The sequence below is a fragment of the Ammospiza caudacuta genome, chromosome 1 (genome assembly GCF_027887145.1).
Source record: "Ammospiza caudacuta isolate bAmmCau1 chromosome 1, bAmmCau1.pri, whole genome shotgun sequence".
NCBI lineage: Eukaryota > Metazoa > Chordata > Aves > Passeriformes > Passerellidae > Ammospiza > Ammospiza caudacuta.
The window spans coordinates 108,543,886-108,567,570 of record NC_080593.1 but is presented as its reverse complement, the minus strand read 5'-3'; the positions used below and the strand labels follow the sequence as shown (position 1 = coordinate 108,567,570).

General features: G+C 41.0%; 1 protein-coding gene across 6 annotated transcripts in view; it reads left to right on the top strand.

Annotated features, from left to right (window-relative positions):
• The window catches only part of ZNF521 (zinc finger protein 521), a 230,747-nt gene that overhangs the window by 180,669 nt on the left and 26,393 nt on the right, over window positions 1–23,685 (top strand). For all 6 annotated transcript variants that reach the window (XM_058809531.1, XM_058809499.1, XM_058809515.1 and 3 more), the window contains 2 exons: window positions 20,154–20,285; window positions 22,959–23,074. In XM_058809531.1, the coding sequence (XP_058665514.1) occupies window positions 20,154–20,285; window positions 22,959–23,074 (248 nt within the window). The remainder of the gene's footprint in view (window positions 1–20,153; window positions 20,286–22,958; window positions 23,075–23,685) is intronic.

Sequence of the window (23,685 nt, the reverse complement as noted above, 5' to 3'; positions counted from 1 at the left end):
ATAACACAGCACAGTGCTAACCATCAGGGCACAAAGGCAGACAACAAAAGGGGCTTTTTTATTTTTTGTTTACCCTTCAGGACACTGTTTACCTTATCACTGAAGGGGAAGTTATCATCTCATCCCTTTTGGAAATCATAGCGGGTCGGTTCTGTACCTCCAGGTATCGGACTGGCTAGTGATGGAGTGGGCATGTCAGCCGGAGGTTAGGGGAGTCGTACCGGGAGCTGTTGCGCTCTCCGTCTTTCCCTCTTGCTCCTTCTCTGTCAAACCATTCTCTCTCTCTCTCCCTCTAAGCTGGAATGTTATTTTTTTTTCCTTCCCCCTCCCCTCTAAATTTACTTCACAGCAGATTGTCTTGTAGTAAATCACCAAAAACCCAAATAGCACTAAAGCATTCTGATACAACATTAGCATTTGCTTAACAAGCACAAGATAAACATTAAACAAAGAACTGCATTTCTTTATTAGAGGCTGCAAGATACATAATCCATGAGCACAAGAAACATGGGACCCAGTGGATATGCAGATGTGTGTTATTTCATTGGCGCTGGGCGGCCTTGTTAGAAAAGGTTTTCATCTGAAGGCTTGGGGGTGGATAGTTGACTGTCCCTGGTGGGGCTGTAACTAGATACGGAGACTGTTGCAAGCTAGGCTGGGCTCCCTGGTGGATGCGCTGATTGGACAGCCTGAGGAAAACTTGGGAAGCATCAGGAAGTGAACTCAATCACCTTGGGGATGAGAGGGGAGAACCAGATGAAGGCATTTGACTTCTTTTGTAACTCCCACTAAGGACAGATTGCCAGTACGATCCAGCCTCCATAACTGCAAATCAGGCCCTTTCCCCTATGCCGATTTCATTAGAATGGCCAGCATGGTGCAAAGAGGAGGGAGAAAAAAAAGGTTAGACACAGTAATTTTACAGGCAGGCGGGTACAAAAAAAATCTGCATAATTAAGCAGTCAAGGCTGCTAATAGGGGAGTTTATATGCTCTGGGACCAGGCAAGGGCAGCACATATGGATATAGCACTGGATATTAAATCTACGGCATGCAGACTTACTTCAGGGCCCTTAGAGAAAAGGCTAATTATAGAGAGAGGAATTGTGTTTACTGGTCTGTCTTGGGCAAAGATGTTGAGAGAAGTGCAACCAAGTTTTGCAGTTAGACATGAACAGTCTGTTAATAGAGATATCAAAAATATGTGCTTGTGGTTGCTTCACATCTAATCAACAGGAAATCACAGATTCCGAGACCCCCTTCTCCCAGTTAAATGAGGAGGGGGAAACACATACATATACATATTCCGGATGCAGGATGTGAATGTGTTCATTATTAAATTGCTGGAATTTAATCTGAACCAAGCTCTTTATCATCAATAAATTATATTTAGCAGTTTACCCTAGTTTAGCTGCTCCTGTTAAAAAATGTCAGTGCTTCTGGGTATAAGCTCCAAGTCAGCATTTAAATATAAATGGATGATATGAATGGAAGTTACAATGGGCAGGACTGAGCAGTTAGAGAAAGGGTATGTTTATGTAACAAGTCCTGACGTGGTGGACATTAACATTTCATAATGCAGATCAAAGGTACGGAGGAGACCCAAGAGCCATCAGTCAGAGGCCCTTAGCTACTGTCTAGTGTCTTCCATGAGATGTTTTCTCCAAATTAGAAAGCGTTCGACTTTTCTTCATCCAGATAGATAGATAGAGATTTTTTTTGTTTTAATACTTTTGAAAGTCATTAGCCATTTTCTAGCTCTCTGCCCACTCCCCACTGAAGAGGTGTCTCATATTAATGAAATTATTTTACTCAAGGCAGTATCATGAAACAGGGCCTCATATCCATAACTGATAGCAGAGGCCAGTGCCCATGGCCCGTTTTGATTTAGCATTTTGCTGCTTTAGGCTTTTGTCTTTTTAGTGTTTTGACAGCTATTCTGTCATGGGTAGCCCTGTTCTAAGGTCCTGAAAAGCAGGAGGGTCAGTCAGAAGTCTGCTCTGAGGGCCTCCTCATTCAGCAGGGTGTCAGAGCCATGTGTGAGATGGTGGGTATCCATAGGGAGCTCAGTGCGATCATGAAGCATTGTGGAGCTCACAATGGAAGAAGCCATTGGTTTGGCTCCCTTTCTTGTGTTGGTAGAGAAAACCGAACCAGCATTCAGGGAATTTACTGCAGTTTTGTGTGGCGTTCAGTACCAGCACTGCAGTGACACACAAGGATAGCACAGAGGTGTGCAGAAAGCAGCCCCTGCCCCAAATGCTTGCAAAGACACTTTGAGTGCTCACTTTGCAAAGGAAATAACACTTGCCTTGCTTGGTGGCCTGCTAACAGTGACTTCATATCCCAATCTAATCACAGGTGAGCTCAAAGCAGGCTTTTTTCCCCTGTGCTGTGAAGTGAGGCATGGGGAAGAGTGCTGGGGTCACCTGGGATCAGTCAGATTGCTCAGCACTGGCTGGGACTTGTAGCAGGTGGCACTAGGAGGACAGTCCTTGGGGCATCTGGGACAGCAGAGGTTTTTTCTTCCCCACACCTAACTCAAAGTGATAAGCAACTAAATTATATATATTTTTAGAATGCTGTTGTTTATGTTACTGATAAAGCCAGAAAGCTCAGAGTATGTATGAAGCCCTGTCTCTTCAGGGTACCAAATTATGCAGCAGTCACATGGCCACAATAGTGTCTGAGTGTCAGTCTTCCCTGTTTGTTCATGTCACAGAAGGAGAGAGGGCTCAAAGACAGCTGTACTGACTCTGACTTTGTGAGAATGCACTTGAGTGGAAGAAAATAATCTGTACAATCTTCCCAGACAGGAAAAATTATGTGCTGAGATTCAGCTCATTCTAAACATTACAGATTGTGTAGAAAAGAATGGAAAAATAGAACCTGGGAAAGACCATCCACGTACATTTTTGGACACAAACAATCAACCGGGAAACACAAATCTGGGGAAATGGTGCATGCGGAATAGTTTGGTTGTTTTTAATCCCGAGTAACTTGTGTTCATCTCCTGTTCAGCTGGGGTGCTCTCCCTCTACAACAGTTACTGGTCTTTACCAGAGCAACTTAGTTTACATTTGTAAATTTGAAGTGGAGACAAATACACATCTGTGTGTATGTATGCACACACTCACTTTTTCACAGCTTACACAGCAGTTAAAAGGATTAATGAAAATTCTCTTCCAGCATTTTTTTCCATATGGTGGTGAGAAAATCTGCCTTAAAAATATCTGCAGGGTGTCTGTAATGATGGCAGTAAAACATCGGGATTGCCCCTTGTGAAACACATTTTTGGGGCAGTTGTGTTATCAGTTTAGGTGTGAATAAAACAAAATTGTATTTTCATTAAAAAAAAAAAAAAACAAACTAAGTTGCAAAAGACAGAATAACTTTTCACTAGTGAGGAGCAAGCAGATAACCTGTCAATAGTGATGATCTAATGTCAGTCTCCAGGCTGTGCTGTGTCATCAGCCAGCTGTCAATCCCACCAGCATGTCTCAAAAGCACTAATTGTTGTGATAGTATCAGTGTGAAAGCTGCTAAGAAAAAAACATAGTCCCTTGGTGCTGCTTTGTAAAAGATAGGTTGAGGATCAAAGTTCAGCTTGCCTTGACTGGAATTCATTTTTGTGTGCATAGCTACCTGTTAACACATTACTAAGTACCTAATTGTAGCTGGTTGCAGCTGCAGTTATTTTGCTGGTAAAACACAACAATCAAGCTGACTGCAGTCTCCTACAAAAAAAAGTATTCACCAGCTTCACATAAAATCACCTCTTCTTCTCCCGTGCAGCCCCATTAGGCTTGGATCAGGGGAAAAATGCCTACTCCTCCTCATTCAAGCTGATATTAAAGACTTGCTCCGGCTGTGGTTTCAGGAGCAATCCTGCTTAAGTAGCAGTTCAAGCATCATTTCTATATGCAATTTGAAATGCATATGCATGTATCTTTTATTAATACATATGTATCCATATTGCTGTTTTTACAGCTTCTCTCTCTGCAGCATACTTCATTCACTGCTTGATTGTTAAGTCCTGTAAAAGGCAGAAAGTATTTCTTCTTCTCTTTTGATTAGGAGCTTCAAAGACAGAAATAATATGTGTGTTAAGATAGAGTCTAATATAACACTGGCATTAGAAGAGATATATAATTATAACTAGCAGACGCCTGTCAGTAATGTTCTCTCTCAATATTCCTACCCTGTTATTTTTGGCTCCTTTTTGCTCCAGTAATCCACCCATTCCCATCTCTAAATCCCACTGCTTTTTCCTTCTCATCATCTCAAAGATCTCTCCATTTCTTTCCACCTCTATAGCCAGTACTCTTATTAGAAGCCAAGTTACATTTCACTTTAACCACACTGTTTTTCCTCAGACTAGACAACTGCAGCCACCAACCTTGTTTTGGATACTGATTTAATGTGGTTTACTTATATTTATTTGTGTTACTTTTACCCCTTTATCAAGTATAAACACCCTGTGATCAAAGATTTCTATCTAACCCTGCTTATGCTCCCTTGTTGAGATTCCTTTATCCCTACCTCTGTGCTCTTCTAAAGGCTCACAGCTTTGAACACCTATTTCTGGAGTCAGAGCCAATGTCCCATTATCTTTTGTCACAGGGCTCTTGTGCTTTGAAGAAATGCTGTCAGGACCCCTGCACAGCTCTACCTTGTCCAGCTTTGTGTCCTCTTCAACATCTAAGTTCTGCCATGCTTGCCTGGAGTGACTATTTGTTTCAGAAAAAAAGGGCACAAATATGTGTGCCTTATTCAGTATTCCCAGTCACATTCTTTTCTGGCTGCTTGTCCTCCCACAGTGAGGTTCTCTGGGCTAGGGCCACCCGCCTGGAATATAGTGTGAGCTGTGGGGAATGGGTAAAAAGGCCAGGTGACAGTATATTCTGCTGTTCTTCTCGTTTCTTCAAATTCAGGCAAGTTACAACCAGAGAATTACTTAGTTGCCCACATCTCCTTTGCTCTCAAACATCTTCAGATGGTCTAGAAAAGTACATTTTTAAGAAGATTCAAAGGACTGGACATTAGGGTTTTGCAAAGCTTATGCAAGCAGCAGGATTAGGGGCCTGATTCTGCAGATTCTCAGGCCATTCTCAGCCCTGAGTACAGAGAGAGGCAAGAGAAGAGAGGCTATATTTATCCTGGTAGGCAACACCAGAGACATGAAAACAATTGACCCCTTTGTTTCTATTTCTCCCCACTTTTGCAATCCTGCCAGGCCTAATTTAGCATCTCTACTCACCTTCCCTGAAAGCAATGCAGTCTTTTACTTGGCTTGAGACAGTTTTCCCAGAAACCAGTAAGTCAGCTGGCACAGGGAGAGATTTCTTGGAGAATGGGTGAGTGGGCTGGGTTCTGTGGTTCCTTAGTTTGTCTGCTGCTCTGGTTGTACCTCAGGAGACCAGCAGCCTGATTAATGCATTGTTCTAAAATGTCACAGGGACCTCTGGGCACAAAGTGTTGCATCCTTCAGAACCACCCAGCTCATGCAAAAGCAAGAGAGGTGCAGCCATAGGGAAAATGTCAAGCTGGGATTGAATAGCTGTGGGCGTCATTGCCACCAGTAAATAGGAGCACTTATTTGACCAGGGTACAACAGATGCTAAAAATACGCTGTGTCCATCCAGTTCCCTCATTCAATATTGCAGCCCTGCTGCTGAGACAGGGAGTTTAATCTGCATTTTTGACCTATCATGCATTAATAAATAAATAAATAAAATTTTAAAAAAATCAGGGAGTATACAGTAGATGCTTTTTACTGCCAGAGTGGAACTTCACAATCCTACCAGGGGACCTTTTTGTAATGTTTGTAATGTGCTGCTATCGTGCTTTAGCAAAGAAAAATGTCACTGCTGGGCTTTATTTTTAACAGACTTTTTTAAACATCAATTAATGCTAGCAAATGTAATGAAGCAGATTTTCCTTTTTATTTATATTTGGGTGAAAGCAATGAGAGGGCTTGGGGGAATGACACACATGGGCAGGGAGCAGTGGGGCAAAAAGGGCTCTGCTTCTGCAGTGCCACTGAAGAGAGCTGGATTATCCTTTTGAAAGGTGTGTAAATGCAGATGGACACCCAGCTTCCAGTGGCAGTCACTAGGTTTGAGAAATCAATCTGCTTTTGCATGTATCATTCATGAGGCATCTTTAAAAATATACTGCAAAACATGCATCTTACTCAACACAGAGTAAGATATGTGCTCCATTGGTATTCACCTGGCTGAAATCAGTCAACCCTCCATATGCACTCTTCTTATTATCAGAGGTTAAATGACCTGAGGAGGGACATTTGTTTCTTGTTGCATTAACCCTATAAGAGTTCCATCATAATATATTTTCCCCATGATTGAAACCATTGCAGTGTTATTAGCAGTGTTAGCTAGCTCTCTGCTGTTTCTCTAACACAAAGGCAACACATGTTCAGGGTTGTAGGCAAACTCTTCTCTTCCAACACTGATTTGTTTTGCACTGCTGGGAAGAGATATCACTGCAACTTTGGCTATGCAACATTGGACTTCGTTCATGAGGGCCTCTCATGGAATTAATGGTGATGCCTGTTGTTTGGCAGGCATATTTGACTTACTACGATGTGACAGAGTTTTGATTCAGGCATAAAGGGCACAGAATGTATCATTCAAAGATAATGTACTATACATGAGGTAATATTGTACTGACAGAGTGAATTAAGGGCAAAGAAACAATTTTAATTTGGACTTTCCTTGCTGTTGTCACTTTTTCACTGGGACCTTCAGAGTGGTTTATTTTCTGAGAAATGCTGGTATTTTGGTGTATCAGCCAACTTTCCGTTGCTATAACTCAATTTCAAGTTGTTTTTTTTCTCCTCATACCCAGCTTGTTGTCCTTTAATCTTTTTGGGGTGGGGGTAGAGAAAGGGTGTGTCAGTCACACAGACTGACCAAAAAAATGTTGGAAAGATAAGGGTGTGGATAGATGGCTTGCAAATACGGCTTTCAGTTCAGCTGCCCCACCTCAGCTTCCTTGCTGCTCTGTGGGTATTCCTTGTCAACTACTATTTCCAGTTCTGATCTTTGGCTTCTGGTGCCCAGCTGACCTACAGAAATTGCCCACCTTTTCTGCTGTATAATTTTCAAGGATTTAACACAGCAATTTTTATTCTTCTCCACTGCCATGTCATTTATCAAGTCCAGCAGTCAAACAGAAATGAACATCAACAAAATATGTTGCTTATTTGTGAAAGTGTCATGGGATCCAAATCTGCATGCTTCACCTAGCAAAACGCATTGCAAAATCTAACAGTGGGCTCTTGCTGGTCAGAGTGATGCAGAGCACAGCAAGTGTGTTTGCCCTGTTGTTTTTTTTACTTCTAAAATGTCCCTGTTTTTCTAAATATGACTAGAGGGGTAATACTCCTCCTTGACCTTATTTTCTGTTGTTCAAATCCTGCCTAGTGTTAAATCCCTCTGCCCACCTCCAGGTTTAATACATTTAAAATTGCTTCTTGAGTGAGGTGAAGGAAGCAATTGAAGGGGCTGGGGGATACATTCTATCTGCTTTACATCTTTGCATCTCATATGCTTGTTTTCCCCACTTTGTTTGGAGAAAGACTGACAAGTAAGCATAACATGCTGAGTAAGTAGAGAAGCTTGCTGCCTGTAAGGTTTCTGATAAAAATGCTTTGTTTTAAACAGCATCAGGGTTTCCAAATGATAGCCCTCCAGCTTTAAATAAAAAAGACAAGGCAAGTTGAATGCATATCTAGCACCATTCTGTTTAGAAATACTTTTATTTCTTAATATCATTACAAGATTGGAAAACATCATTACAATGCAAAAAAAAAATTCCTTTGGAGCTGGCCATTATTACAATAAGTCAGGGTATGCAGTATTTAAATGACAGCTTAAATGAACATGCTCAGGTCTTGGTCAAATTGTTTCATGAAGTTAAGAAATTAAAAATTTACCCACAACAAAAATGTCCACAGCATCTTTATAAGCATCTTTACAAGATAGCATTAGAAACACTTTCAATTTTTTTTCCCCTTTTTTGTGGGCTTTAATGCCTGATATTGCTCTGTAAAAGAGATGGCTGTCTTCACTGGCTTTTTTGTCCCTGACAAAATGTTAAAAAAAAATCTGTGTCTGAAAGTGTTTTGTGTGTCTCCTTCCATTCTTCTGCTTATTCTTCAACTGTGTTAACAGTATGTGTGGATAAATAAAATATCATCAAGAATGCTGATATCATCTTCCTTTCCCCTTTTCCCTCCTCTAACTTACAATAATGTGGGGCAAAGGTCTACTTAACATAACACAGTTACGATAACTAGTACATTTGTATTTCTGCTATGATGAGAGGTCTGCTGTAGTGAGACTCATCCACTGTTGCTGCTTCTTCTCAGCAGTGTTAATTATTCTTCAGGCTCGTGTAGCGTGTGTATGGAAACACAAAATAAGCGATCAGGGAGTAGGATATTTTTGGTTTTATTTGTTGTGCCAGTGACACTTCCACTCTGACACAAACTCACAGCACAACACTCCTGATCTGTAATGAGGTTATGTCCCAGGATGTGTGTTAAAAGCACTAAATAGTCCCTTGTTTATTCAAAATCCTCATTTATCTGAATTAATTTTGTGTCCCCCACTTCATTTGGGTAAATTAGGTTTCACAGTTTCACAATTTGATCACAAGTCTCACAATGTTCAGTACTTCTTGTTCAACCTGAGCCCTGAAATGGCAGTGCTGCATCAAAATCTCAGTCTTCATTTAAAAAAAATTGAAATTCTCACTCTCCCCGTTACAGAGAAACCGTCTGAGGGGAAACTGCTCAGTGCAGACTTCCAGCCATACACTGAGTTAAATCTCATGGCTTTTAACCCGTTCTACCCATTCTGCAGCACATGGCTTAAATAAATTTGGTTTCAGGGACTGCTAGGCACCTTGTGAATGTACACACAGCAATACATGTAGGGTTGGACTGGGTCTTCCTCCCTTTCTTCCTGAGTTCCTCTGGTTTTTTCCTGCCTCTTCTTGTTTAAATGAACTGACACATGCAGTGAAAGCTCAATGGGCCTTTTGGAGAATATTTCAGCCAGCAAATGCAGTCTTGTCAGTTATTTATTAGAGTATGTCTTAGTAAAAGGCTGATGTCTTACAGTGGTCAGCCACCTATCTCTTGCTGTTACAGGCACGGTTTTCATATCACATTTCAGATTTCCTCAGAGCTTTACAAGTGTTTTTTGGTTTCTCACTGATGTTAATCACCTCATAGTCATTTAATGTGAGGCCACATTTTTCTCCAGCTCTATAACTTTTATCTGGAGAGGCTATATACTGACCTGACAGCCTATACTTTTATTTCTCTTATAATGGTCCTGTATTTTTACCCCAAGTTTGATTCTTGATATTTGTAACCTGCTGTTCTTTTTAATTGCTTATTGTTATTAATGATATACTGGTAACTTTGTTGGCTTGAGACATTTGGATGCAAAAATACATCTATCATTATTGCCACAGGAACTGAACTAAATTACTCAAGCTCTGCCTGGAAGTGCATGCTACTCTGCATTTCTTCCGTGAACTTCAAGTGAAGGTTAAATTGAGACTTGGCTGTGCCTTTCCACACAGGTTTCATTCCCTTGTCCTGCTTCAGCTCACCATTTCTTCAGCTCCATTCACCTTTTCAGTCTGCCTCCTTTTTTTGTTTATTTCTGCCACTACATCTTGTTCTCCTTCCCCAACCGATCTTTATCTGTCTGATACATCTCTTTTTAGCCAACTTTTCTCTATTTCTTCTACTCTGGTGTTTTTCCTCTTTTCCCCTTATTATTTGAAGTTCAGAACTTTGCCATTCTGTTACATCAAAGTTCACTGGAGGAGCAGCTGTGTTCTTAGGCACCATTCCTCAATTGCTAGCATGGTGGGAAATGGTGTCTTTGCTTCAGTGAGGAATTAGGTTTGATCAAGGGTTGGAATAAATCTGTTAACAGAGGCATTTAGAATTTGGGAAAATAAAGCCAAGCCCCAAACATGTAACTGATTGAGAAAGAATAACTAATTGGCCCTCATTATTCTCTTATCCACAAATGAAGAACTTTCAATATAAAAATTCCAAAAGCTGTTTGTTCAGCTCAGTGTGAAGTCTTAGTACCAGCAGAGAAAGCAGGAAGGAGAGTGGAGCAGGTTTAGAATGAAGTCTAGTCCTTTTTTGATATGTGGGCCCAAAGCTGCTTGCTTGCTTTATAGAAGAATCAAAGAGAAACATAGGGAAAGGTTAGCTCAAATTAAAATTGAGCTTTCTCATTTTAAATGCTTTCCTAAATAAAACAGCAAACTTAATCAGATGAGCAATATAAATAATTCTTTATATTAAATTGAGCTTTATCATTTTAATATATTGCTGTACAAGGAGATCTCCCCTAACAGGCAAAACAGTTCGCTCACATGAAAATAATCTAATTAAATGCCCAGTTATCAGCATGGACCTGAGGGCCTTCACAGCCTAAACCTCTTCTTCCTCCCTGTTATTTCTGAGGGCTGGGGATGAGGAAATGGAGGTTAAAGGGAAAGAAAGCAGAAAGTTGATACGCACCTAAATGAGTTGAAGAGCTGGATCAAAATCACAGCAATGGCTGCTCATTCCCAAGTGTCCCTCCACCTATGTAAAAAGATGCCAAATAATGTTATTTGACTGATATAATAGCATTAAGATTTGGAAAACAACATATCAATACTATCTGATGTATTAGGAAATATGAAAAGGACTGTTATTTCTTCAAGCTCTTGAGTCAAATATCCAATAGAACAGGAAAGCCCTACCCTACTCTTTTTTTCCATTTTTCTTTTTTCTTTCCTATCTTTTAAGAATAACCAGGCAATTCTTTGTAGATAAACAGCATTTCAGCACTTAGAGGCTTTATCTTCCAGATATCTAATAGCTTCATGCCAAAAGAATGAAGGCAACTCTGGCCCTTTTTGTATTCTCAGAACAAAAGAAATACCTGATGAGACTTGTGTACGAAACGCAATTTCTACTGCTGGTCCACTGTAGTGTAGAATTAATATTGACACTTTTTCTCCATGTGAGATGTTTTCCCAGTACCACTAAATTTAGAACAGCTTGTCTTTAGTTTATGCAACATGAAATATTCTCCCCTACCTTAAAAATTTGTGTTTTCTTTGTGCAAAGCTTAAAAGTAGATATACCTGTACTTTGACCAGATGAGTGGGCATTACTTCCAGAAGACCCAGATGAGTGAGCATTACTAGTAGGCATGTAGCAACAAATAACAGAAAAAGCTAGTTCTCCAACCAAAGAGCAAGAACAAGAAAACAAAACTGTAGCCTACACAGTGAACAAAAATACTGAAATTGAATGCATTTTTTTAAAAAATTGAATTAATAAAAAAGCAAAAAGTTTTTACTTGTTTTTACTGTTTAGTTCTTCTGAATACAATTATGACATTTTTATTATTTTTTCCCTACAGTTTGATTAAAGTATTAATATCTACTTAGCTCAGGCAACCTCTGAGCCATTCAAATTGCAATTTTACTTTACTAAAGAAGATTTGGTCCAAGAGTTTTTCCTGGAAATAGGCTCTTAGCTTACAGAAGAGAACAGCGAAAAACTCAATTCCAACCTTAATTCCAATAGTGCATTCATAATGGTGAACAAATGAAGCAGGGTCTGATTCTTCCACCATTAATTTAGTAAGAAAGTTTTCATTCTCTGTTTGGGATGCAGTTTTGGGGTATGGTTTCTTTTTCTGTAAAACTCAGATAATAATCTGTATTTCACTGTATACTGAGAGGATGGAGGGCTTAACCTTGCACCTCAGCAGAATTTTGTCCCACAAAAAGCCTAGGCAGGAGTCTAGAAGGATGGGAGGCCTGCTCTCCTCAGTTAGTTATGCCAGCATTTGGAGGATCAGTCACCAAGTTTTTAATCAGTGCTCACTAAGTGCTGTTTGGAAAGGCAAATATTGAGCTGGATCATCTGTCTATCATCTGTAGCTTATTCCTACTGGTTTAAATTTCTTTTTATATCCCATAGCAAAATTGTTTCCAAAATAAGCTCCATCACATGGGATTTTATTGCAATGATGGAGTGTAACCTTGTAATGTGTGTAGCTATGTGATGCAACACAGACTTTTTTCTGAACGAATTTTAATACCTTTTTCTGGTGCAGTTACAGACAGGGAGTAGCAAATTATGCATGTCCCATCAGCTGGTGAGTAACACTTGCAGAATTCCTGAACTCTCTCCTGGTAGCCAGTTGTGCAGAAAATGTTGTTGCTTGATGGAGAGGAGACTTGCTGTATTTAAATTGTTCTTACTTGATCTGAATACATGACACTTACTAAGAAATAGACCCTGCCAGTTGCCCTTCTTTTATTTTCATCCAGCCTCACTGAAGCCAGACAATTTGTGGCTTTAATAGAACATACAAGGCACATGTGGTAAGAAGAGTTCACTTACAAGCAGCCAAAGTGAGTGCAACCAAGCAAAAAAGTGAACAGTTGGTGAAGTGAAATGCATCCCTTGCTTCAGACAAAAATGCAGTGGAATGAAAGATGCAGTAGACTGGCTTTCCCTTAAGCAGATCTAATTTCAAAATCTGTCCCTGGAGAGAGAACTTTTGCTTTAATTGAGGAGGTGGATCCCAGCTCTTTGTCACTCCATCGATCAGCACCCTTTGCTGTAGCTTTAGCAGTGCACTGCAGAGGGCTGTAGGATTTATTTCCTGCTTGTTGAATTAAGCTTCCTACCAAGCTGCTGGGAGCCAGCATGGCCTGGCCTCAGCAGCACAGTGCAGTTCCCATCCTCTTCTTGCTGCTGCAGGCCAGGACCTTCCAGGCAGTGTCATAGCCTGGTCCCTACCTTCCCCTTGAGAGGCTGCAGTTGTTGGGGACTCAAGAGTTGTTGCTAGGATCTTGTCTGCCAGCTTTCCTTGGAATGGGCAGAGACTTGCCTAAAAATCATTCTGAACTGAAAAAAAAGCAAGGGGACAGACATTGCTCAGGGTGCAGCCAGATGTTTGGAGTTTCTTCAGCTAACGCCATGATTTTGGTTAAAAGTGGCATTAAGGATAAACACAGATCAGCATGCTGACATCTACATGAGCAGTAGTATGTGGCACAAGAGGGAAGGTGTGAAGGATAACTGTACCTAGAGGGTAAGTGAGGAGGGAGGGAGGGTATTTCCTTCCCCTGCCCTCCTGTTTGCTAACACATGGTGACTTGCCCTGGACAGTCCGGGAGAAAGACAGGTATACTTCTGTCTTTCCATCCAATCGTCCATCCTGTCTCACCAGGACTGAACCATTAGTTAGGACTTAAACAAAAACTGGTTTTGTATGACAGGTTTTTCTCACATCTGTAAATTCTAGCTGTATACTTCTTCCTGCTGCAAATGCCAGCTGTATGCTTTGCCTTTACTCTCTGTTCCTTTATCCCTATTTCCATGCTTTTCATGTCAGCTTCCAAAATTAACGCTGTGATGGATCATGTTTCTCATTTGAGGGGTTCTGATAATGCTTGAGGAATTGAAAATGGCAGAAGCATTAGTGCTATCAGGGAGAAATTATGAATGGGGTGCTGGAGACTTCAGGTACTGTTCCATTTCAGCTTCCAGGCTTGGAAGAGCTGTTATTTGTTCTTTCTGTACCTTCTACATATGAAGGTACATGTCATGCACATACTTGCCACAGCAGACCCTAAGACCAAATTTTGAGTAGGAATGAGATTGTCTGAAGTGTCACAGGGAGGCTGGTGGTTGTGTGGGTGTGTGGCCAATACAATTTAAAAGATGCAGATAGGCACAGCACTATAAGCTAGGAAGCATGGATGGCTGTACACTCTGGAAATTAAAGTGTTGTATGGTGCATTTTGTCCTTCCGTCCTTCCTCTGTTTTCTGTGTGAGATGTTGTAGCCAAGGGGTTAGCTGTCATCCACGGCATTGCTTCCTAACTTCTCAGATCTCTGGCTTATAAATGTGTGCTGCAGAATTAGCTCAGGGAAGAGTGAAAGCAATGCAAAGAAGGAGAAATTGGTTTAGGGGCATGGCTTGCTTGGTAAAAATATTACAAAGAAAACACATTGAATGTGGGAGCTGTGCATGTTTTAGATCTAAAAAGAAAATTACATGGCCTGCAGGCCATTTCATTCCTGTGTTGTGTGTGGAGGGCAGATTTTACATGACTTCTTAGCGGATTATTTTGAGTATGGACCCAGCCTCATGATTATTTACCATGAGGACATCATGATCCTAGGACCTTTGCCTATAGATTTATTCAGAGTAGAAGGCACAAGGACCCTTCTGGACAATCTTGAGGATGAAAGAGTTACTTATAAACTGTTATGAAAGAGAAAGAGTTACTTATAAACTGTTACAAGTTGGTGCTGGGTAACGGCTGTAGTGTTGATCAGACAATATAAGAGGGCCCCCAGTGGTTACCGACTTAACAGCTGCATGTAAGTCAGCCAGTGAGCATTTGCTTGTAGCTGCTCTAGTTTTGTTTTTATGGAAGAGCAAGAAGCATAAACACAAGTCTAGACACTGCTTAAAGGGCTCCACTTGTTTAAAGTGTGTACTGAAATGTCAGGGCCTTCCATGGAATGAACAAGTTGCGCCTTGAGTTGGTAACACAAACTGGGCCGGGTCATCCAGAGCGCTGGCTCTGGGGCAGGTGCAAGTGGGAGCATCCTGCCTGCTGTACAAGCAGCTCAGTAACTCTGCAGTGCATGGGTAGCCAATACAAAGAGGATCCCCAAATATGAGTATATGCTCAGCACGAAGACTGATTATATTTGCTTTTATAGCTGGTTGTCAAGTTAGTTGCTGAGGTAATGGGCTGCACCTCAATTAAAATCTACCTGCCTGCCTTGAAACATTTAATATTTGTGTAAATATTAAACATTTATATGAATATTAAGTGCATTTATTTGGAATTGATTCGTGTTTACATTTTCCCACTATCTGAATAAAGACTACAAATGGAAAGCAATTTACTTATGCAGAAATTCTGCGTGCATCAAACTCATTTGACGTGAGCAGTGGGTAAACCATTCCCATCCATCTTGCGAGGTCTCAGCCATGTCCAAGCTCATATCCCAGCCACATAAGGGCAGCAGTAAGCACCAGTTCTGTGCTGTACAGTGGGTACTTTGTTCTTGCCTTCCTCATGGCGTTGTTGGGCCCATAATGTGAAGGACGTGATGACTTGTTTTATGATGTACCACACCAGGGAATGCAGTGCATAGTTTTCTGTTAGATTTGGAAAAGTGCAGGCTTTATATTAAAGGTTCATTTCTTTCTCATCCTTCGGCTAACTCATTTGCACTGTAATGTACTTTCCTATTCCTCCTCCCGATACTTGCTGCTTTTATACCTATTTTGCAAGCCATATTTTTAGTCTAATCCATACAGCAGTTGTCTAAAATTCCATAGCATTGCTTATTTCTTACCTATAACTCTTAATAAAAAATAGGGCTGTGCCAACCTATTATATCCTTAATAGAATATTCTAATGGTTATTAAATCAATTGACTCTAAATCTCACTTTAATAAATGAGTCAGACAGTATTTTCCAATTACTGTCAGCCGCCACCTTTCCAAAGAGCAGATTATTTTGATTGAATTTTTTAAAGCTGCTCAGCACTTTTTTTTAAATTTTTGCTTTTTTTTTCTGCCTGAGTAAGAGCAAAGAGCAGCAGCTCTGTTCTGCAGGGAAGGAGAGCCCTTTGGACTGTATCTGACACTCCATTCCATTTCAGATTTATCCCAAATGAAAACTGAAAATGTGACATTTCACTGGCCCTTTATTTATTAATGATATCATATTTTGCACTTCCATAGCACCCTATCAAATTGTTTGCTAAACATGGAGAGCTAGACAGGGGCCACTGAGTAAACAGAGCCTTTTGCATGCTCTTTCCACATCTGGCACCTTTGCAGGATTTGCCACATACTGGCTCTTTTCATGCCAGTGGGAGAGAAAAGGCTGGCTGTGCTTTTAAATTGTCTAGGGAGAGCAGAGAACAGGGACAAAGCCTTGTTCCCCCATCCTTCCACAGTGCTGTGTGATCCAGGCAAGTTGTGTGTCAAGAAATGGTCTTAAACCCTTTCACAGGCAGATGGCAGTGATTCTGGGTCTTCTGAGTGTGGTAGATAATCTTGGACTCTTCTCCAGCTCCACTATCTTGGTTGTATTAAAAGTCTTAAGGGATAGTAATTAGGTCAGCCTGTTAAAGTAGAAATTAAAAATTAGCACCACTTCCTTAAAGATGGGTAGTCTGAGAAACACAGGCCACACTGTCATGCCCAAGGTGATAAGAGTATGTCAGTGTTGGAGTTTGGAATGGAAGCCAAAGATCCTGACTCTTCTGCCAGTTCTGTACCCTTAGCTGTCTTCCTTAAATTTAAATCATGGCTGGTTTCACATTCTTGAATTCAAGGGCTGGAACCTTGCCCTTTGTTCCAAGGATGTAACAAAGCTGGTGATGTGCACAAAATGGGTGAAAACAGTGGGACTTAGGAAAAATATTATTCTGTTAGTTATACAAATGTAGTCTTATTTTGTATATGGTCTTTAGAACTTGGAAACTAAAAGCATTTCATTTTTAAGAGAAACTTAGATTCTGCACAAATTGATGTCTTTTGCCTGGGGAAGGTTTTTATCTGCCCCAGGCAAGTGGGTGAGGGGATTTTTCCAACCCTGTTTATAAGCCTTTAGGAAAATCACATTTGCAACATAGAATAATCAAAGTGATTTTGATATTTGTGACCAGGAAGTCACCTTGGATCTGAGTAATATGGGAAATACAATAAGGGTCACATTTAATGGGGTTCAGTTCTTCTCAAACAAGTACAATTTCTGTGTAATTAAAATTAGCTTTGCTTCGGCATCAGGGGTGCATGCCTTTCTTTCTACTTTTTTCTTCATCAACTAAGGTAATGGAAAGACCAAAAAAAAAAAACCTTTCCTGTTTTCTGTAGCATCATATAAAAATCTTTCTTTTTTGGAAGTTTTTCTTCCTTGGAATGTTTGAAGAACACCCTGTTCTGTGTTCCCATGCTCAGGAATGATTAGCATGGTTCATTTACACTTTGCCAACAGTAACTCTGTGATTTGAGAATTGTCATTGATTATTTTCACCTTGACTTGTGGAAGATCCTGAGATGGAGCTCCCTTTGTCCTAATTGCTTTGACTGTGCGTATAAGCACAAACAGGTTAATGAAGAAACTTCACCTTACAGGTTTCCTGTCTTGTAACTGCCCATTGAGGGGAACTTTCACCACCTCCAGAACTATCTGTTCAATACTGACCATGGCAAAGATATGCATATAGGAGAAATATTGTGCGTCAGTCTGTACAATCCTCATAATTAATTAGCAAGTTCAGGGAAGAAGAGGCATTTATATGAGATTTGTTGAACCCTCCTCCTCTTTTCAGGATGCTGTTCTGCAGCTTTGCCTGCAGCTGTGGGTTGCCGCCTGTTGGAAGTACACAGCTTGCAACCTGCCTTGGAGGATGGGTCTGTGTCTCTTAGATCTACAGACTGGAGTGTGCCAGATTCTCTTCCTTCATGCTCCCTTTGGTGGTGCTTGCATGGGCTGTACTTGTCCTCTCTCAGCAGTAGCAAAGGCAGAACACGCTGGAAGGGTTTGTCAGTGATGGTGGAAAATGCAAAATCACAGTCAACTCTTGATAATCCATTAAAATTTTCCCTGCTAATGAAGTAGTTAGCATATATTTGATTTTTTTTTTTTTTTAATGGAGAGTTACAAAAGGTGTCATCTACAAGATGAGAAAGTGTCACCCACCCTTAACCTTCCCCTGGAAGTCTTTTGCAAAGGATTTTATCAGCTACTGTACCTGACTACTAGCGTATGTGGCTGGGTGGGATGTGTACCTCATCAGCCTGTGCTCTGCTGCCACCATATTCCAGTCTCTCCAGAGAGGCCATGGTGTCAAAACAGCTGAGATTGACCTCAGCCTTTGCCTGAGTTTGTGTTGACAACTGTCCTCAGTGGACCCAGCTATAAACTGGTGCCTGGTCAGGCAGGCTGAGAGTCAAGTTCTCCTGTCTCATGTAGGTAACAGAGACAGGCACTTCAGCAGCAACAGTCTGTGGGCAGGGGATTGCCAGGACCACCAACATTTTTCAGCTGACACTTCAGACCAGGCCTTCCATTTCACACCCTCTAAAAGCTCTGCAGCATGTATGTGATGATGCAGAGCAACACAGCATCCCCAGGCAGGTGCAAAGGAGAGCCCTTTATTGCAAAAACCAGGCCTTTTTAAGCAGCTAGCCCGTTACCATAGTATGGTTTTAAGGCACAACAAGGCCAAGTGAACCAACCACCGTACACCACAATGTGGACATGTGGCAGTCACACAGCACGTCTCTCACGTCACTCACGTCTCTCTACCCCTATTCTGAGTCACTCTCCTATAGTTCCCTTCCACTTAGCCTAAGAAGCAGGCCTGAGCCATGATTTTACAAGGCCCTTATTTTATAAGGCTTTACATATATGCAGCAGAGGTAGTCAGGAACATTGAACATTGCTTTCAGGAAGGATTGGGTAGAAAAGGAAAGGAAGTTTGCAGTTCGCTGTGTCTGCATGGGAGTGATGTAATTTTGTCTAAACCTTTGTCTTTATTGGGTTTCATCAGCCCCTTTTCATTGTGCAGACCTCTGACACCTCATGGAAACCACACAATGGTAATTTTTAGTGATTCCACCTGCAGAGTGTCCACCATGGCCTGGCTTAGCTCACACTGTCTAATTCCCCTCCTTTGGCTAGAAATGCCATGACTTACGCAAAGGCTAAATTTAGGTTTTGGACTAACAAGAATTGAAAGCTGGGGGCTACCACTGACATTTTTTTCAATTCTTATAAGTCACTAAGGGTCATTTGGGGCAGGAACATGCCCCCACTCAGCCACTGGAGCACCATGTCGTGTTCTCTTTACACCAGTGGAAAAGATTGTCGTGTGGGATGCACAACATTGTCTGTGCTCTCACTATCCTTTGTGAATGCCCATCTCCAGGGTCACTCATGGTTGCTGCAGGCAGCGCTGTGTCCGGCAGGAGGTTGGCAGCCTGGCATTTAGGTGTTCAGCATGGGCAGGGCGCTCACCTGAATCGCTCCTTCCCAAGTGAGAAATGGCAGGGAGCTGCCCCAGTCACCAAGCACTCCATTCCCGCTGGTTTTTTAATAATCAGATACAGTATTTACCTGCGAGATCAATGCCACTCATGTAGCACACCGGTGACATACAGAAGGACCTTTTCTAAGCGGCGCTGTGGGAATTGAGGCCTCTGCAGCAGGGCTGGAAGCCACTTCTTACCTAGCAACTGTTTCTAAGTAGGACAGCCACTGACTGCCCTCATGGCGGAGTGGATGAATCCTGCAGCACCCTCAGGAAGGGAACCTGGTGCCAGGCACCAGCCGGCCTTGGAGGACAATGGGAGGAAGCAGAGGAACAGGCGGCGGGGAGCGGGAAGGGTTTTAAAGCCACAGGACATGGACGGGAAAGCCGTGTCAGAAGGCGCGTGGGGACTTCTCTGGGCTGTCCAGAGGAGAAATGCAAATAAAGAGGGAAAAAATCCAGGATTGTCAGAAAGAGAGGTCTGAAATGCTGCTGCTTGCAAAAGGTTTCATGTATGCCCACAGGACTGGGAATGTGGAGTAGGAGTGGTGTGAGGGTATAAACTACCCACCCTTCTCACACCAGTTACAAGAAACTCCACCTCAGCCACAGTGCCAAAAACAGCATTCACAATTCTTACCCATGGTACACAGGATGGTGTGTGATCAGCATTAAATTCCTCACGTGCTGTTTTGCAAATGTACTTGGTCGTGACTGGGTGGCTCTGCTAAGAAATGATGTTTCAGGTCATAGTCATCATTTCCTACTGAAGGCTAATGCTCTGCATTCCTGCGTAGTGCTAATTATAAGTGGAAAATCTGTGCTTTTAATGCCCAGTCAAGCTTTGGATATTCTGAAACATTCTGGGTAAGAGGACATTTCAGCAATCCAGTTTCCTGAGCTTAGGAAAACAAAAAGTTGCTCCAGTTCACAGATTTTGTTGGACTTTCTCTTTGTAAGGGCTGTGGTGAATTTCAGTTCTCCTTTGATTTCTCCTGCAGATGAAGGACTGAACCATGAATGCAAACTCTGCAATCAGACATTCGACTCTCCTGCCAAACTTCAGTGCCACCTGATAGAGCACAGCTTTGAAGGCATGGGGGGCACCTTCAAATGTCCGGTGTGCTTTACAGGTAGGAGCCCATCACTACTTGTCCCAGTCATGCCCTTAGCTTGACCTTGCAGAACTCCCTGAAAAAATGTGTTGTGTGCTGGCTTTAGGTCAGCTTTAGGAGGGAACATTACATTTTGCTCATTAATAATATTGATTAGAAATCGTTTAGAAAGCTGAGCTCCTTGGAAGGTCGGTCATCCATCTCTAAGAAGTGCATTTCAGGCTCTTCTATCGGAAGTTTGAGTTTTTTATAATTACAGAAGTGATAGTCTGTTACCTTCCACGGTATCACTTCCATGTTTCAAACCTGCCAAGGTTAAAACTATCCATAAATTTGTAGCTTTAAAGCTACAGATGCTTCATCTAATAAAACTCAGAGCAGAATTTGGCCCCATATCCCCAGCATTGCCTGTGCCGCAGCATTCTCTCCTGATGGGGTAAGAAAGCCCACATGCGTGTGTTTGTTGGCTTGTGGTGAGAAGAAACACCCTTGTAATGTGCTTTACAAAGCAAACCATGCTGTCTTGCCACAAATCAAGTTCTGCTCTCCCCTGACACAAGTCCAAGTGTGGAATAATCCTCCCCGAGTCAGTGCTGTTATTCAGTAGTAAAACCCAAGTGAGAAAATAACTTGACCCAGTAGGGCTAAGCACTGCAGTGTTTGGGCCATAATGAAGAACAGAAAAATGCTGTTGGAAATGAAAACACATTAAAAGGGTGCCTACTGAGGAACTGTGAGTTTTTTAAGGACTTCCTAATAGAACATTTCATAAAATGATAACCTAAAACATGAATGTTACTACATAGCTTGCATTCCCAATTTTGCTTTAAAAGATAAAAATCAAAGATAATCACAAACATGACAAAACACTCTTTGGGTATTCACACATCAATGGCATGCTAATTCTGGAAGCCATTCAAGGTTTCTGTTTTCCATTAATGGAAGTGAAGAATTTTCATTGATAAGCAAATAGACCCTTTAATACCTTCATTTTACTCCTCTTTGTTTGGCAGCTCCACGCCCAGTGAAACCTAAGCGAATGCTACTAAGGAAAATTAAATTTGAATTTTTCATCTTTCAGATACAGTGGCTGGTGATGATTATTACCTCTCTGTGTTCAGATTTCACACATTTCTGTGGGTTATAAAATTAAAAAAATACATAGTTCCTCTTCACTGCACAGCTTGTCTGAGCATGGGTAGTACCACCAGAAACAGTTTGTCTGTAAAGTGTCTGTCATCAATAATTCTTTCAGTTAGGCATTCCTTCAAGTTTTTAGTTTTACTACTGAGTCTACCATTTTTTCCCTTGTTTTTGCTTACACATTATGGTGTGATCTTTTTTTAGTGTGATGTCATGAATCTTCCATTTCCAAATTTAGGATGTTGTAAATGCAACATAAAAACTTGCATATGTAAAGAGTACCCACTGAGGGCTCTCCATGTGACCAAGATCCCTGATAAAACTAATCCTTCCATTTCTGAGCCAGTAGCCTTGTGAAATGTGTTAAGGAGTATGGAGATAAGTCGATTCCAATCTGTGCAAAATTCTTCTTGCTTTTTGCTGATGGGGTAAATAGACAGTGAGCATTAATCACAAACAATGATGCTTTATTAGCAATGTGCCATTAAATTACTTCAGCACATCTTGCTAGAATATTAACAAGAAGCAAAAATCACCAATATAAGTTTTATATGGAAAATGGAATCTGATCTTTTTTTTCCAGGGTAATGAGAAATGTGATTAAAATGTATGACTCAGAAGAACAATATTCTGATGGTTTTTGTTGCCTTGCAATTAGAATAATTTTAATGATTAGGCGTGGAGTCAAAGTCAAATGCCAGCATCTTTAATAAATCCTTTCCCTGTCTATACAGATTAATATTGTAGATGCAAACTTTTTTAGGTCACAGTGCACCAGGCATCCATCAGAAGTCAGTGCTGCCAACCCAAACACTGCCTCTGGCATATACAATTTAATTATTAATAGTATGTCTCCTAGGTAAACTGTTACACAGTCTTAGGGCCTTGTTTTGTAGTCATTAAAATTGAACATGTTTATATTATTGAAACCCTTGCATTCAGTGTGTAGGCAGAGTTGATCTTAAAGTATCCAAAGAGAATTTACCTGCAGTTCTGTTTCACATTTATAGACATTGCCCCAGTATAGCTGTGGGATATAATTTTTAACATTAACACATTTAAATACAGAGCTGTTTGTTAGTTTTAACTTTAGGCACACAGAGTAAACAGGACTTTGGCATCTGTGCTTTTCAAACCTGTTGGTTGCCAGGAAATAAGTTTTGTGTGTGTTCAATCAAAGTGCAGTAAGCATGAAGAAATAATCCTGAACAGGAAATGGCATTTTCAGATACTCTATAGATGAAATCTTCATTGGTTGTCCTGACAGGGTCTCTTTTTTTTTTTTCTTGGTCAGTTGTTGGGGTTTTTTTCCTTACACCAGGAATCTTCTTTTGTTTCAATTCATTTGTTTTAGAAGAAGCCTCACACTTTGTAGATAAATGACATTCATTGCTATGCATTATAGCAACAGTGTAAGGTGAAATCTGAATGCACTTGCCTAATTTTACATCCTGGAATTGCTCAATGCTATTGGAAGATTGTTTATAAAAAAACTCTTCACTTATGATATAAAATAATGAAAAGCTTGTTCTTTGTCTAATATTTCAGTGTTTGTCCAAGCAAACAAGTTGCAGCAGCATATTTTCTCAGCCCATGGACAAGAGGACAAGATCTATGACTGCACACAGTGTCCACAGAAGTTCTTCTTCCAAACAGAGCTGCAGGTACTACATTTGTTACCTGAGGGTTATAAAGGCATTATGTATTTCATAGCTGAGTTCAAAGTTGTACTTGCCATGACCTCCTCTGATTCTTGCTTATCATCAGGATGGGAATTAGAGAAGGTCAAGAGAAATTGCAGGTGATTCAACCCATGCTGCTTCAAAAAGATGCTGGCAGAAAGCCACCTGGTACAGAGCTGAATTTCAGGATTCTTGCACTGTAGGTTCTTGCAGCTCAAGGTATTCTCTAGGAGAGAGAAATGGGCACCCTGTTTTTCTACTTGATAGCCATAAAACATTTAGTAAACCAGTGAAATGGAAAATAAATATATTCTTTTGTCTTTAAATGTGAAAAGCACTACACTCCTGAAGTAGGAGTGTAGTGATGGCAGAGAGGGGAAGTAGAAAGAATTTCTCTTTTGATTTGGTGGAGAATAAAAAAGAGGCCAAATGAATGTCTTTTTGTGGGCTGTCAGAGTTGTAATGATACTGTTTATTAATGGTAAACAAAAGGAGAGAGAGAAAGAGAGAAAGAGAGAGAGAGGGAAAGGAAAGGAAAGGAAAGGAAAGGAAAGGAAAGGAAAGGAAAGGAAAGGAAAGGAAAGGAAAGGAAA